Source organism: Tachysurus fulvidraco, chromosome 9, assembly GCF_022655615.1.
Source record: "Tachysurus fulvidraco isolate hzauxx_2018 chromosome 9, HZAU_PFXX_2.0, whole genome shotgun sequence".
NCBI lineage: Eukaryota > Metazoa > Chordata > Actinopteri > Siluriformes > Bagridae > Tachysurus > Tachysurus fulvidraco.
In genome coordinates this window covers 9007176-9022547 of record NC_062526.1, presented here as the reverse complement: position 1 = coordinate 9022547, position 15372 = coordinate 9007176, and the positions used below count along the sequence as shown (strand labels likewise).

The following is a 15372-nucleotide window of genomic DNA, read 5'->3' as shown; positions in this document are numbered from 1 at the left end:
AAACTGACTCTTAGACAAAGTACATACAAGTAATATTAATCAATTGTTGATTGTACTGAGAGGCTCAGAAAATACTTTTGCTCAGAAGTGAGAAACAGGGTAGTGAGAGAATACTGTGCTCTAATATTAAATAAATCATACAAATTTTATACACATTGTACAATATTATATGTATATAATATGAATATATGTGTAAGTATTTCTCTTTAAAATGTGAAAATGAGTTGTGAAAAGTATTGATACAAACAGACATGAGAAGAGTAGTTTAATTTAATTGTTCATTTTAAACCTGTAAAATATTAAATAAGTTAAATATCAATACATTCAGTATTTATTTTCCTTAAAATACAAAATCATACAAATGAACTGCTAATTCATGGTTTTGATCCTTCTGCTTTTCCAGATACAGTATATGGTCTAATAAAGTGCATTTTCTGTAATAAAATATTTCTCATAGCTAAATACCCAAGACCAAGAAAATATAATTAAAAATATAACACAACAAGATTTGATAGAGCTTCATATTTGAACCTTTTTCCATCCAGAATGGAAGTTCAGCATCACATCTTGTCCAATTATATGATCATTTCTCATGATACTTCCGACAGTCATGCAATATGGAGTAGCAGATACAAAAATCAGGAGTTAAGAAGCTCTGCTTCACAATTTCTGTTTGCTGTTTCCTTTGAAGAATTGATCAATGGTGTGTCTTGTGCTGATGGCCTTGGTTTTCTTTGGCGGAGGAGGTGGTGAGGATCCTTGTCTGTAATTGACATATGCACGTGGAATCAAACACACACATCAGTACTGAATAAAGAAATACTATTTTTTAAATATCCTGAAGATGTATTTACAGGAATATTTATAGGACATTCATAGTTACTATGGCTGTACAAGTGAAGGGACCTGACCTTTTGCTCTTTCCTCTTGCAGTAGAGTATATCTCATGATCTGCAAAATAACCAACATATATTCAAATATCAAAAAGAATGTCTATTGTCATTTGCCATCAACTACATTCCAATACTGAATTTACTGTACAGTATATTACTCAGCATTATCAAGTATTCATTTGAGGCACTGACCTTTGATTTTGGAATCGAACTCAGCCATTGGAGGAACAGCTTCTCTAAACTTCAAAAGCACTTCCTGGTTAAGACACATGTCCACATGATGGTTGAAGAGAATGAGGTCATCAGTATCCTGAGCCTGATTGCACACTGGACATGTCAATGTGGAGACCCTTCTGTCCAGTGGCTCACTGATAACCTCAACTGAGCTAGCTGTCTGGTGGAAGGGTACAGATCCAGTATCACTCGTGTCCTCATGAGGCATGAGAGAACGCTTTTTGCTCATGCTTTTAAAGTGTTTATAAAATGGTGTACTACAATCAGAATGTGCACTGGAGGAGCTGGTGTAAGGCCCTTCATTATTTCTTTTCAGCAGTGAATTTCTGCTTCCTGAACTTAAATCGGTCACTTTACGAATGCAAGATTCATCCTGCTTGCCCAACAGATTATTTTCCTCACACACATCTTGACATTCATCCAAGGATGTCCTCTTATTGCCCAGTTCACTACTAAGGCATTTGTCTATATGTTGGTTGAATGATGTGAGGTTTTCAGTTTCTATACGATTGAAGCACACAGGACATGTAAAACACTGGAGGATATTTGAAGAGTGTGTTTTTGCTCCTGTGTTTGCTGTGGACAAACTGGAGTCAGCTTTGGCTGAAGTTTCATCTGTATGCAGATGTCTTATCCAGGTGCATGTCTGAGTTTCTTCTGTTTTGTCTGCTGCTTGGTCAGTTGCATTAATAAAAATAGAGTTATTTGTTGATACCGTGGGTAAACATTTCAATATTTTGTCTGTGCATGGACCAGATGTTTCTTCTTCTTCATATTGCTTTTGAAGTCTCTTTGCATAGGCTTTTTGGAAAAATGTATGTTGCTGTGGTTCAGTTGTGCAGCTAGATTTTGTCTGCCACTTATTAATTGGCTTGGATGTTTCTCCTATAAATGAAGGATTTCTGGTCTCAGGACACTGTTCCTTTGTTGAACTAACACTAGAACCCAACTCACTGACTATTTCTGATTTGGACGGCTGGACCGAACTGCTTGAGTCTGATGCTATCTTCAGAAACCCCATAATGCTTTTCTGCTGAGGCTGTTTATCATCAATACTGACGAAGCTTGAGATCCGAACACCTGGTAAAGAGAGGATAAAAGTACAATTTACTGCTCATTTGTGGTGTGCTATGTTTTCTGCACATTAAAAACCAAAACCATTACCGCATTACTCTAAAACTTTCTCGATCACTTTAATGGAGAACAATTAGCATACATTTCTAAATAAAATAGTTTAAAAGCAATCCATGGCTTGCATTTCACTGTTCACATATTCGCTTCAAGATAGAAACACAAACACACAATTAGAAAAAAAACATGAAATATAACACATGGATTGTTTTATATTTCATTAGTGACAAATTAGTGGTGAAATATGTTACATGCTGAAAAGCAAAACCATGGTTTAAAAAAAAAAAATTAAAATTAAATTAAAGTAAATCTATCAACAGAATAAGGCTTCTTTTCTTTTTTGTAAAGAGAGAATTATATGCTGACTTCACATTTTCTCACTGCCATAACTGCAATTTGCTCTGGGAGCATTATGTTCAGACATGAACCGAGCTCTTAAATTTTATCTGTTCTTTAACAGACGGAGAAGCTTTTTTCTAATGCTGGTAATCATGTCATTGAGAGTAATTTACTTGTTATTATTCCTCTACTTAATGACATGAAAAACTGGAATCTACAAAGCAGTTACGCAACCTACTCTTGTAATTTTATGAGATTAAAAAGATGTGTTAATAGGCATAAGAATAAATAAGTTTTATCATATAACTAACAAAAGCAAAATAAAAGGCATTTCCATCATGCATGGATTCATTAAACATCAGATTAACAAAAGATTAATAACTGAAGAGACATCAATGAAAAATAAATAAATAAATAAATAAAAGCGCACCCATTAATCTCAGCCTCAGGGGTAGAGGGTTGATATTATCAATCTCAGCTTTCAATAGGTCCTTCGCAGCAGCAAATATCTCCTCTTCAGTGCAAACAGCACACTGCAACGTGAATGCTCTGGTCTTCACCTCAAAGTTAACATTCTTCAGTTTTAAAGTGACAGTTTTACCCTGTGTATAAAAAAGTATTTTAAGCGTACTGTTGTGTTGCAAATGAAGGCATCACTTTTAAATTGAATGCTGGCAGCTGAGCCAAAAAATATATATATAGCACTCACAGTGTTCTTTAACATTACAGCTTCTGACAGGCACAATATAAATCTGATTAATGTGAAGCTGTACCTTGAGGCCCTCCCTCTGCAGATCCTTTGCCAAATCGTGACAGAGCTCCCTGCATAGTGAATACTGTTCGTGTGCAGTGCTCATCTCTGCAAATGTCCTGCCATTAAAAGCACTGTGGTTAATTCTAGTTCAAAATGCTGGCCTTGATATTACCCTCACAACTCATGCACCATGTAGTGCATTTCCATTCTGTTTTCAGATGATGGCTACAATTTTATAACGCTGAAGACCTTTAAGTAGTTGTTTTGTAAAGGAGCAAGTTACCTTTCTGTGCTCATGCTTTTTCTCTCAGAATCTCTGCAGACACAAAGACAAAAATAATAAATGTTAAGAAACCTCAGGGAAAAAAAAAAAAAAAAATTATATATATATATATACACACACACACACACACACAGTATATATGCAAAATATGTAACTGAATTAATAAACATTTTTCAATGAACACAAATGTGTGTAAATGAATAAGCAAGTACATGCATATGTAAATAAATACCAATAATATGAGTAAGGAAATAAGAAAAGTGAATCTGTGCTTCAAAATGAAAAAGACAAAAATCCAGTTCAACATCTAGGACCCGAGCTGACATAAGCAGAAAGTCCAGATCTACTATTTACTTTTTTTTTTTTTTTAATGTCATTCATTTAAAAGCCTCATTCATTCATACATTATAATTTATACATGCTGGCTATAAAGAGAAAGTTGTCAAGAAGTATATTTCGTATTTTAAATTCCAATGAGAAGGAGTAAATCTTTTCAGCGTTTATTTTTTTAAAAATGAAATATTTTTTCCAAGTAAATCAGTTGCAAGACACCTTTCTATGTGAGTTGAGCCGATTCCGAGTGAAATCTGAAGGAAATGGTGCCAGGTTGTCTCAGAGAAAAGCAATGAGAGCATCGCCATCTGCTGTCTAAGCTGGGAACAAATGATGATTCCCAATGCAGCTAGCATCTTCTCTGTCACTTTCCCGATCCCAGAAACCTGAAAGGGAGACATGAAATACATTTAGCATTTTCATAGTCACCATCCTGGCAGTACTCAACTCGTGTGTCTGTAATTATCACCTTCCGAACAGGCAGCTCTTGGATGAAGTCCATCACAGCCTTCCTATCTGGAAGAATACGATATTGACCATTGGGCTTGTTTTTATCGCTGCACACTTTTGCGAGCATCATATTCGGTGCGATACCTATCAGAATAATGAAAGACAATCTATTAGGGCTGTTTTATAAATCATATTATGTATGTATCTGCTATGTATAATTAAAATGCAATCTTTTTTTTTAATTACCAGCACTTGCAGTCAGTCTTGTTTTCTGCTCAATACGAAATCGCATCTCCCTCACAGCTTCTTCAGGACTTGTCCCAAATATCTCCACTTTCTGATCAAGGGAGGAACTTGGGCTGTCCTCAAACAGCACAGGGGACAGGCTCTTGAGTTCGTTTAGCCCTTCCATTGCAATATAAAAGAAAAAATTCTCATTCGATTTCAAACAGTGTAAGGAATTTTATAACAAATTTTGTGCAATAAAAAAATTCATTTTTTCTAAATTTTGTGCAATAGTTTACATGTCTGAAAGTCTATAGTGCTACTTGCTAATTAATGAATATGTAGTATATATTAATATGTATTAGTTACACTACCTCCTGTGGTCTTCTCTTCACAGGTTTGATGGGTTCTCAAAGATTCAGGCCAGTGCTGCCTCTGTTTCAGATGCTCAGTGATATCCAGATAAGCTTCATCTAAACTCATGGGCAAAAAGTTGGCATCATAGTCGGCAAATACCTCACGCACCTTCAAGACAAAGCACAGAAATGCAATAAAAACTCATGGCAAGATGTACTAAACCTTTAGGGCTCGTGACAAACAGTGCACATCTTGCTTAAACTAAATAGAGATAAATGACCATTACCTGTTCACTCACTGCTCTATATTTGTCAAAGTTGAGTGGAACAATGACCAAATCTGGGCAAAGCTTCTTAGCAATGAAGCCTGGCATGGCAGCCCGGACACCATATCTCCTGGCATGGTAGTTTGAAGTGGACTGAAAATGTTAAAAATGTTGTTTGATCAAACGTTTAAAGAGATATGCAACGCATTATTTGAATTACCTCTAAAACCCAGTTCTGAATCTGATGTCAACATTTCAAACCAGTTTCTCAAATCCATATTCATCATCCACCATAAGCAGTTTTAATATTTTAAGTCAAGTGAACTGTGTCATCCTACGCATAAACACATCTATAGTGGAACAGAATAACAATCTTATGAGCTTGAGGTCATGAGTATACTCCAGGGTTGAATAATAGGTGATTATGTCTCAAGACTGGTCATTCAAGTTTCAATAAGGAATCGTTTGTGCTTAGTTGAAAAAAGAATCTACAATCACTCTGGATTTTTATGGATAAGATTAGATATTCCCAATAGACTTAAGTGATGTCAAAGATGAAGTAATTATATATGACCAGGAATCTCACCAGCATGCTCATGGATCCCACAGCCATGGGTTTATCCTTCAGTTCTGGACAGTCTCTCATTTCCACAGCAGCATAGAATGCATCCATATCCACATGCACAATCACCCTGCCCAGCTCACGACTTCTTTCCAGATCGGCAGCCACATTTTCCACCTACAAGAAAGAACATTATAATGCACTAAATGACGACGGGCAGAGAGGACAGTCACACAGCGAGGAATTTTGCTTCCAATTAGCAAATATATTATTGAGCAAATTACTAATTCATGTTCTTGTCCACATGGGTTTCCTCCACATAAATTGCCTCTAGTTGTGTGTGTGTGTGTGTGTGTGTGTGTGTGTGTGTGTGTGTGTGTGTGTGTGTACATTCCTGGGACAAGCTGCGATCCAATGAATTAGGTCAAATATGACAAATTTACAAATTGTGTCTAAGAGAGAATTCAAAACAACATGTCTCATATGCAGACTACAATAAAAACAAATTACCTCTGCTTGGGCTTTCTGTATCTGCTGTTCAGTAACCTTAGCTTTATACCGCATCATCCTCTCAATGCGCTGGTTCACCTGACGCTCCTTTTTCAGTTCATTGTCATAGAATCTGGATCCCTGCAAACCAGATACAAACAAAGTCACGTCCATTTCTTTACATTTTACAAACTGTAGTGTATTTATATCTGATAAGCTAGGTATACTTTGCAGATATTTAGTTACTGAAGGTAATACAGTGTAAGAAAAGACCAGAAAACACTGCTGCAACACCCAATACCACACACACATACTTTAAATGCACAGATTTCTAATGAAATAAAGGTCTCTCCTTTCTCTCAAAGGCGCTCACATTTTCTCTCCCTCTCCCCCCCTTACCTTCCCTGCTTTGCTCCTCTCTGACAAGCGGGAATGACCAGCGCCGAGAATGGCTGCAGGACCAGATGGCTGCATGCCTGTGCTGGGTTACCTCCACCACCACCACCCCCCCCCCCTCCACTCCCCTGTAGCAAGTCGTGTGTTTTTATGGTGTACTGATTATGTGCTTATATTGATGAGGTGCTTTTTCCTGTTCCCACACTGTACTCCCCACAGGAGCATAGTCTGGGGGTTGTTTTTTTTTCTCCTCCCCTATACTTCATGTTATGCTGTATTTCTTCCTCAATCCCCTGTCTTCCTGTCCTGTCCCCACACACACACACTCACACACACACACACACACACACACACACACACACACACCGTCACATTGAATGTATTGTATGTATGGACAGGTTGATGGCTAATTTCGCTGGTACCTGTGGCCATTGACAATAAAGGCTACTACTACTACTACTATTAATGTACTACAGGTAGTGTATTAAAGTGATCCAGTGTCATTCTTGAACAAAGTCTGTGCACCTTGAATACTATACACATCATACATCCTATTTTAAATCTATAGAAAAGGCAAAATTTCAGCAAACCTTGGACGTTTCTAGAATAATCTTGTTGATTTTGTCCTTGTCGAGATCTTGCATTCCTGCCTTGTTGTCATTGAGGGCCACTCTGGAGAGGATGCTGTCCTGTCCTCTGCTGCTACTAGGCTCCATCTTCAGCACAACACCTGGAGCTTTTCACTTGGTTTAGAGATAATATAACCTAAAATGTCATTCCCAAAACATATATAAACATTAGAGATCTAATGTACTCGATATAAACATTTTACACGAGACTGAATTTAAAGCATACCAAGAGGCTACCAGTTAGAGGTTAGCTAAAAACAAAAATAGCCGTTAAACAGCTGAACATTTTGACACTGCAGTTCAGTCTTCGCCGCCATTTTCAAATTTCCTCCTCGACAACAAGCAAAACGTTGCTATGCTTCCACCTACAGTACAGGAGCAAAACACTAGTTACAACATAAATAATATAAATAGATACAAAACAAACAAACAAACAAACAAACAAACAAACAAATAAATAAATAGGAATTTATAAATAATCTTTCATAGGTATATTAACCCCTAAATATCTGATTATTTTTTATAGGTATATTAAACTATAAAACAAAATTCAAATATTATTTTCTAGTAATATACAACATATGTAATTCAGATCATTTATTAAACAGTGCCTATAATTGTATTTCTATGTTACCTAAATTAGTTTGTACACAACATTTAAAACCTAAAAGCAACAGAACGTTCCCAGAATATTAGGATATGGTTCCCAAAATAACTAATTTGGAACCAAATGCTGCCATTAGCTAATTTGCTGTTAATTAGCCGTTTGCTAACGCTAAGATCGTTCAAGAGTAATATACAATTTTTTTTTAAAATCTATGCTCTAATGTATCCATAGGTGGCGCCATTGCATTTAGAAGAGCTTTTGTTTTTATTATACCTATGTGTTTATTAAAAAAAAAAGTCTATCATGTTACATTGACATATGATTGTAATGTAAATGGTAAGCTTATATTGCATTGCAGCATACAGTATTGGATGCATTGAATGTTTTCTGATATATTTAGTTTATCAAGAGCCATTTTAATATATTTTAGTTGTTCATTAATCCATATATACGCTGTTAAAGTTAAAATTGTAATGCTATTCTGTTTTGGTTTTTCTATGATGGATTTGCCATAATAGTTTATATGGATTATACTCTAACCATCTTATCGTCTGTGGTTTTGTGCTCAGGAAAGCATGACTTCACCTGTTTTTAAAATCTCTTTGATTCCTTGTGGTCAGACGTATTTTCTCCTTTGATTTTGATCTCAGTCATAAATCTGCTCAAATGGTCTTCTTTTAAACAGAACTCTGTTAGCACAGAACGGCATCAGCCAAGTTGAAAGAGCCAACTATGTGTGTAAGATAAACAACTTAAAGCCAAATGTACTATCCTTTAGTGCAGTATTAAATTAAGACTTACTTATCCTAGTAGGTAATTATTTTCTTTAAAAATATATGAGTGCAAAGTGCTATCAGTAAGTGTGTTGACATAATTCTGTCTCAGAAGTGAGAGAGTCAGTGTTATGCTGGTTTTCCTACCCACAGTAATGTGTCTACTGAGGTATGAATTTTTGACTTGTTTTCTTTCTTCCTTGCTGAACATAAGCTTTTTTTCCCCCAAATAGTATAACGCCTACATTTTAGTAAAGGGCTTAGGGTATGTAAATGAGGGCTTAGGGGTAAGTTCTTTACCCATAATTATATTTCTTTAACAAGTTCTTTACCTGTTACAGTATATAATTTGATATATAGATTTATATATTTGGATATTTTGTTTCACAGATCATAGTATAAGTACATTGGAGATGCTAAACTGTGTTGTTAACAAGCATCTATATTTATCAAAAACCTGAAAACTAAAGAGAGCATTATATAATATATAATATAAATATAAAACTTCCCTAAAAGGCACCAGTCAGTAATGCACCATGCAATGTGTTAACCCTCACTGTCTTTGACACTTTTGTCTTTGCACGTACCTACTATTGTGTGTCACTTTTACTTGTTTCCAAACTGTTTCATCGCAGTCAACTTTGTTCCAATAAATGTTTCTATAAATGTTTACAGAAATATCCCGTTCTTGACTGTATGACAAATGTTCACAGATAACTATAACTAGAACAAATTGCAATAGATAAAACAGCCTTCTTTGTTCTTTTATAACCCTATAGTCCCACTTGAAAGGGTTCGGTTCCATTTTTGATGAGATTATTTGCAGGCTAAAATGTCAAATTTGACCAAAATGTTCTCTCTTCTTTATTTCATTTCTGTGCCTGATTCTGTAGTGTGGCAGTCTGCAACAGTAAAGTACTGTTTACACAACCTCAAACCCAAAAATGTGAGATGAAATTAATGCTAGTGATGTTTACATTTCTGATACCCTTATCCAGAGGGACTTACTTTTGTATATACATTTCCATGTATACAACTGATAAATTAAGGGCCTTGCTCAGGGGCCCAACAGTGGCTTCTTGGTGGACCTGGGATTCAAACTCATGACTTTCTGATCATTGGTACAACACCTTAACCACTATGCATTTAAAAAAAAATGTCTATTACTATAATTTAAATATTAAATGTATTAAAAGCAAATAAACTCAAACGACTAGCCGGTTATGATTTTTTTCAAATAATACTGTTTATTGCCCATAGCAGTATTTTAAAATTGTGTTCCCTGGAGTTCAGATGTATTGCAAATGTTAGAGTATTTCCTCATTTGAAACTTGCTGAGAACTTCTTGGGTAACTAGTGAATTGAATCAGGTGTGTTTGAAATAGTCATAATAGGAAAATGTACAAAGGAGCTATATTTAAACACTGTGAAACTTTGGCCTGCTGTTGACTTTTATAACTACATGTAATAGAGCTATACTGCAATTCTAAAGAAAAATGATTGATGATGAAGTTCTGAGAAAGACAGGTTGGCAAATACTGACATAGTAGCACTGATAGATGGTTCAAATACTTCTTTTTCTTAATTTGCATGTCTTTTGGGGTACACCACATAAGTGGTTAATACAGAAGACTGTCTAAGATCATTTTTCTGCAGTCACCTGATGTACAATTTTTACATTTCTTTTTTGTTTCCAAAGAACAAAATCCAGCTCATCTAGATTTATCTTACTGTCTACCATACCTTAGAATAGCATATTCTGTCAAACCATTTCATATCTACTATCACTATCAGTTTGGTTATTATCTTATTGTGTTTGACATAAAAGGCATATTGCATTACAGTACACTCTATACACAGGAAGGATAAAGTACTAAGTTTGGAAAACTAACTTTTAAAGACAGCCATAGAATTGCCTATAGTGGTCAAACTATAGTAGTGGTCAAACATTTTGTAGTGACATGTCCCTTCCACAGACATTTTAGATAAAGCATATATATATATTTATTTTATGAATACAATCCAATTACAATTACAGCATCAATTAGTCTTATCAACTACCACGTTCATCAATCCACTCTGTCAACAGTCTTGCTGTGTGCAGTAGTGCATTATATTTCTAATACCCTGCACCATCTTCAGTGTAGTGTTTGAAATACTGGGTGCAAATGAAGAATAAGAATAAGTCATTGTGTCATACTGACTGAATATGATTTAGAAATGGTCCATAAATTGATGTTTGATTGGGGACAGGTGAATTTAAGTCTGGTGACTGTGATTACCAGAGTCAGTTATGATTATAACTATCAAAGTTCATAATAAATTATAATGACTACATTATGATAATGATTTGAGGATTCAAGGAAACACACAGTTCTGTGGAAATATGCAAAACATTGCTACCTCATTCTTAACTGTCATGCTGCTAAAAGTACATAGTTTAATGATGTTATCAAGAGACTGCTTTCTTCTAAACGAGGCAAGCTATCAGCCACAGATTACACATTAACCTTTGGTACTGTTGTGCCAGTATTTCATCCATGTCATTGCCACTGACAGTCTGTTCAGGTCTCTCAGCCCCAGCACTCTCCACTCATTGTCCATCATGGCAGAAGCCATCATCCACATCAAACCATGCATCTGAGACATATAGTCTAGTTCACTCCCCACTTTACACCAGTTTCGCAAATATTGAAATTCTTCTTCTGTTGTATTTCCCATTTCCTGTTTGATCTGCATCCTAGTGAGTTATTTCTGGAATATTGTTTGGCCTTTTACTTGCCTTGCTTTTTAGCTATAGCTAAACCTTGGTTTAATGATAATTCTTAACCATTTTTATTAACAGTAAAGCACTATACTCTATATACAGTACACTATACATACTATAAATAGAAACTTTGGTAGGAAAAAACTGCTGATTCAATGCTGAGTTAACATTAGATATGGAAAAAATGATTTGTTTGAGTCATGACTAGTTGAGAGATCATGATTGAAGTTTCGGTAAATATTGCATAACTACCAAGTAACTAAAATTGAAGATTGCACAACTATATTCACAAAGTAAGCAATAGAGAAAATGAGCAATGAGTATTCTGTCAGGGTTGAAATGCCAAGTGGTGTCAGATCTTTATGTTGTATATTAGACATCAGAATGGTGAACTTGATATCAATGATTGTATTTATTAGAAGAATTTTCTTATTATTGATAAAAGTTTAGGGGGGCACGGTGGCTTAGTGGTTAGCACATTCGCCTCACACCTCCAGGGTTGGGGGTTCGATTCCAGCCTCCGCCTTGTGTGTGTGGAGTTTGCATGTTCTCCCCGTGCCTCGGGGGTTTCCTCCGGGTACCCCGGTTTCCTCCCCCGGTCCAAAGACATGCATGGTAGGTTGATTGGCATCTCTGGAAAATTGTCCGTAGTGTGTGAGTGTGTGAGTGAATGAGAGTGTGTGTGTGTGTGTGCCCTGCGATGGGTTGGCACTCCGTCCAGGGTGTATCCTGCCTCGATGCCCGATGACGCCTGAGATAGGCACAGGCTCCCCGTGACCCGAGAAGTTCGGATAAAGCGGTAGAAGATGAGTGAGTGAGTGAGATTATAAGTGTAAAATATGCTCCCAAATCTACATTGAGTACTTTGGCTACAGTGACCACATCACATATTGTGATGTCATGTATTGAAGATATTGTGATATTTGTCACTTTAGGAAGGGTTTTTATCCTGTACACATTTCACATTTTTGTATCCTCTCTAGACAATTCTCTGCATCACACATTTCATGATTTTTAGATCAAGTGTCTTTTATTATCTAGCTGAAAACCTGGTATAAACATTATATCAATATTTTTATTCAAGTTTATTTGTTTCACTGGTGAGAACAGAGAGCTGCTCTTTGATTCTTATCATTCCCAGGTGGTAAGAGTATGGAATAAAAACACTGTCAATAATAATTGTACGTAATTCAAAGCATTTGTGTGTAAACTCTTCTTGTTTTAAATTCTCACTGAGGGCTAAAACCCCTAAAGATGAAACCCTAGAACCGCCCCTGATATTATCCCTCGGATAGTAATGCATGTGAACGTGATGACGTATTTTTGACAGTTGTTTCGCAGACCGTTTTCTTCTTCTTCTTCTTCTTCTTCTTCTTCTTCTTCTTCTTCTTCTTCTACCGCTTATCCGGGGCTGGGTCACGGGGGCAGCAGTCTAAGCAGGGATGCCCAGACTTCCCTCTCCCCAGACACTTCCTCCAGCTCTTCCGGGGGAATACCGAGGCGTTCCCAGGCCAGCCAAGAGACATAGTCCCTCCAGCGTATCCTAGGTCTTCCCCGGGGCCTCCTCCCAGTTTGACATGCCCCGAACACCTCCCCAGGGAGGCGTCCAGGAGGCATCCGAAACAGATGCCTGAGACACCTCAGCTGACCCCTCTCAATGTGGAGGAGCAGCGGCTCTACTCTGAGCTCCTCCTGAGTGACTGAGCTCCTCACCCTATCTCTAAGGGAGCGCCCAGCCACCCTGTGGAGGAAACTCATTTCGGCCGCCTGTATCCGGGATCTTGTCCTTTCGGTCATGACCCAAAACTCATGACCATAGGTGAGGGTAGGAATGTAGATCGACCGGTAAATAGAGAGCTTCGCCTTGTGGCTCAGCTCTTTCTTCACCACAACAGATCGGTATATCGACCGCATCACTGCAGAAGATACACCAATCTGCCTGTCGATCTCCCGCTCCATCCTTCCCTCACTCGTAAACGAGACCCCAAGATACTTAAACTCCTCCACTTGAGGCAGGAGCTCTCCACCAACCTGAAGGGGGCAAGCCACCCTTTTCCGACTGAGAACCATGGCCTCGGACTTAGAGGTGCTGATTCTCATCCCCGATGCTTCACACTCGGCTGCAAACCGTCCCAGTGCACGCTGAAGGTCCTGGTTTGAGGAAGCCAGCAGGACAACATCATCTGCAAAAAGCAGAGACGAAATCCTGTGGTCCCCAAACCGGACTCCCTCTGGCCCCATACTGCGCCTAGAAATCCTGTCCATATAAGTAATGAACAGGACCGGTGACAAAGGGCAGCCCTGCCGGAGTCCAACATGCACCGGGAACAAGTCTGACTTACTGCCGGCAATGCAAACCAAACTCCTGCTCCGGTCATAAAGGGACCGGACAGCCCTTAACAGAGGGCCCCGGACTCCATACTCCCAAAGCACCCCCCACAGGTCACCACGAGGGACACAGTCGAAAGCCTTCTCCAAATCCACAAAACACATGTGAACTGGTTGGGCAAACTCCCATGAACCCTCCAGCAACCTGGTGAGGGTATAGAGATGGTCCAGTGTTCGGGGATTGCCACCACGACAGGCACCGGAGACCTTACGGCCACAGCTCCGAGCGGCCGCGTCGACAATGGAGGTGGAGAACATGGTCCACTCGGACTCAATGTCTCCAACCTCCCTCGGGATCTGATTGAAGCTCTGCCGGAGGTGGGAGTTGAAGATCTCTCTGACCGGAGACTCTGTCAAACGTTCCCAGCAGACCCTCACAGTACGTTTGGGTCTGCCAAGTCTGTCCAGCTTCCTCCCCCGCCATCGGATCCAACTCACCACCAGGTGGTGATCAGTTGACAGCTCCTCCCCTCTCTTTACCCGAGTGTCCAAGACATATGGCCGGAGGTCAGATGAAACAACCACAAGGTCGATCATCGAATTCTGACCTAGGGTGTCCTGGTGCCATGTGTACTGATGGACACCCTTATGCTTGAACATGGTGTTCATTATGGACAAACTGTGACTAGCACAGAAGTCCAATAACAGAACACCACTCGGGTTCAGGTCGGGGGGGCCGTTCCTCCCAATCACACCCCTCCAGGTGTCACTGTCACTGCCCACGTGAGCGTTGAAGTCCCCCAGTAGAACAACGGAGTCCCCGGTCGGAGCACTTTCCAGCACTCCTTCCAGACACGCCAAGAAGGTCGGGTACTCTACACTGCCATTTGGCCCATAAGCACAAATAACCATGAGAGACCTATCCCCGACCCGAAGGCGCAGGGAAACGACCCTCTCGTTCACCGGGGTGAACTCCAACACATGGTTGCTGAGCTGGGGGGCTATGAGCAAGACCACACCAGCCCGTCGCCTCTCACCATGGGCAACTCCAGAGTAGTAGAGAGTCCAGCCTCTCTCAAGGAGTTGGATTCCAGAGCCCAAGCTGTGTGTGGAGGTGAGCCCAACTATATCTAGTCGGTATCTCTCAACCTCCTTCACCAGCTCAGGCTGCTTCCCCCCCAGCGAGGTGACATTCCATGTCCCTAGTGCCATATTCCATGTCTGGGGATTGGGTCGCCAAGGCCCCCGCCTTCGACTGCCACCCAATCCACATTGCACCGACCCCTTACGGTTTCTCCTGCAGGTGGTGGGCCCACAGGAGACAAACCGTTTTCGTGTGTGAAAAAGAGGTGTTGTGAAAACAAGCATTGTGTGTGTAAACTGTCATAGTCGTACACAAGGCAATCGCATTTACTGTACAGGCATTGCCCTCAGGTTCAGTGCACCAAATATATGGGAAAGCTCTGCTTTTGGGAGGGGCCTGTAGCCATTGCGCCATAGTTATGTTTTTAGTTTCACGAGCTTTTTCTGGGAAATGGATTCCATTCCAGTATTTGT

General features: G+C 39.1%; 1 protein-coding gene across 2 annotated transcripts; it reads right to left on the bottom strand.

The window, feature by feature from the left end:
• Positions 1-248: 248 nt before the first annotated feature.
• polk (polymerase (DNA directed) kappa) lies at positions 249-8088 on the bottom strand. 2 transcript variants are annotated; one of them, XM_027138231.2, is made up of 16 exons: positions 7975-8088; positions 7567-7705; positions 7302-7476; positions 6337-6456; positions 5851-6003; positions 5286-5417; positions 5017-5167; positions 4664-4822; positions 4437-4561; positions 4187-4353; positions 3635-3667; positions 3371-3467; positions 3028-3199; positions 1086-2207; positions 912-951; positions 249-763 (listed from the first exon to the last, which is right to left on the bottom strand). In XM_027138231.2, the coding sequence occupies exons 3-16, from the start codon at positions 7425-7427 to the stop codon at positions 661-663; spliced, it is 2700 nt and encodes an 899-aa protein (XP_026994032.2). In that variant the 5' UTR covers positions 7428-7476; positions 7567-7705; positions 7975-8088; the 3' UTR covers positions 249-660. The 2 variants fall into 2 exon arrangements, with proteins under 2 accessions (XP_026994032.2, XP_047675014.1); XM_047819058.1 differs by having other exon boundaries at positions 7302-7454.
• Between the last annotated feature and the right edge of the window lie 7284 nt (positions 8089-15372).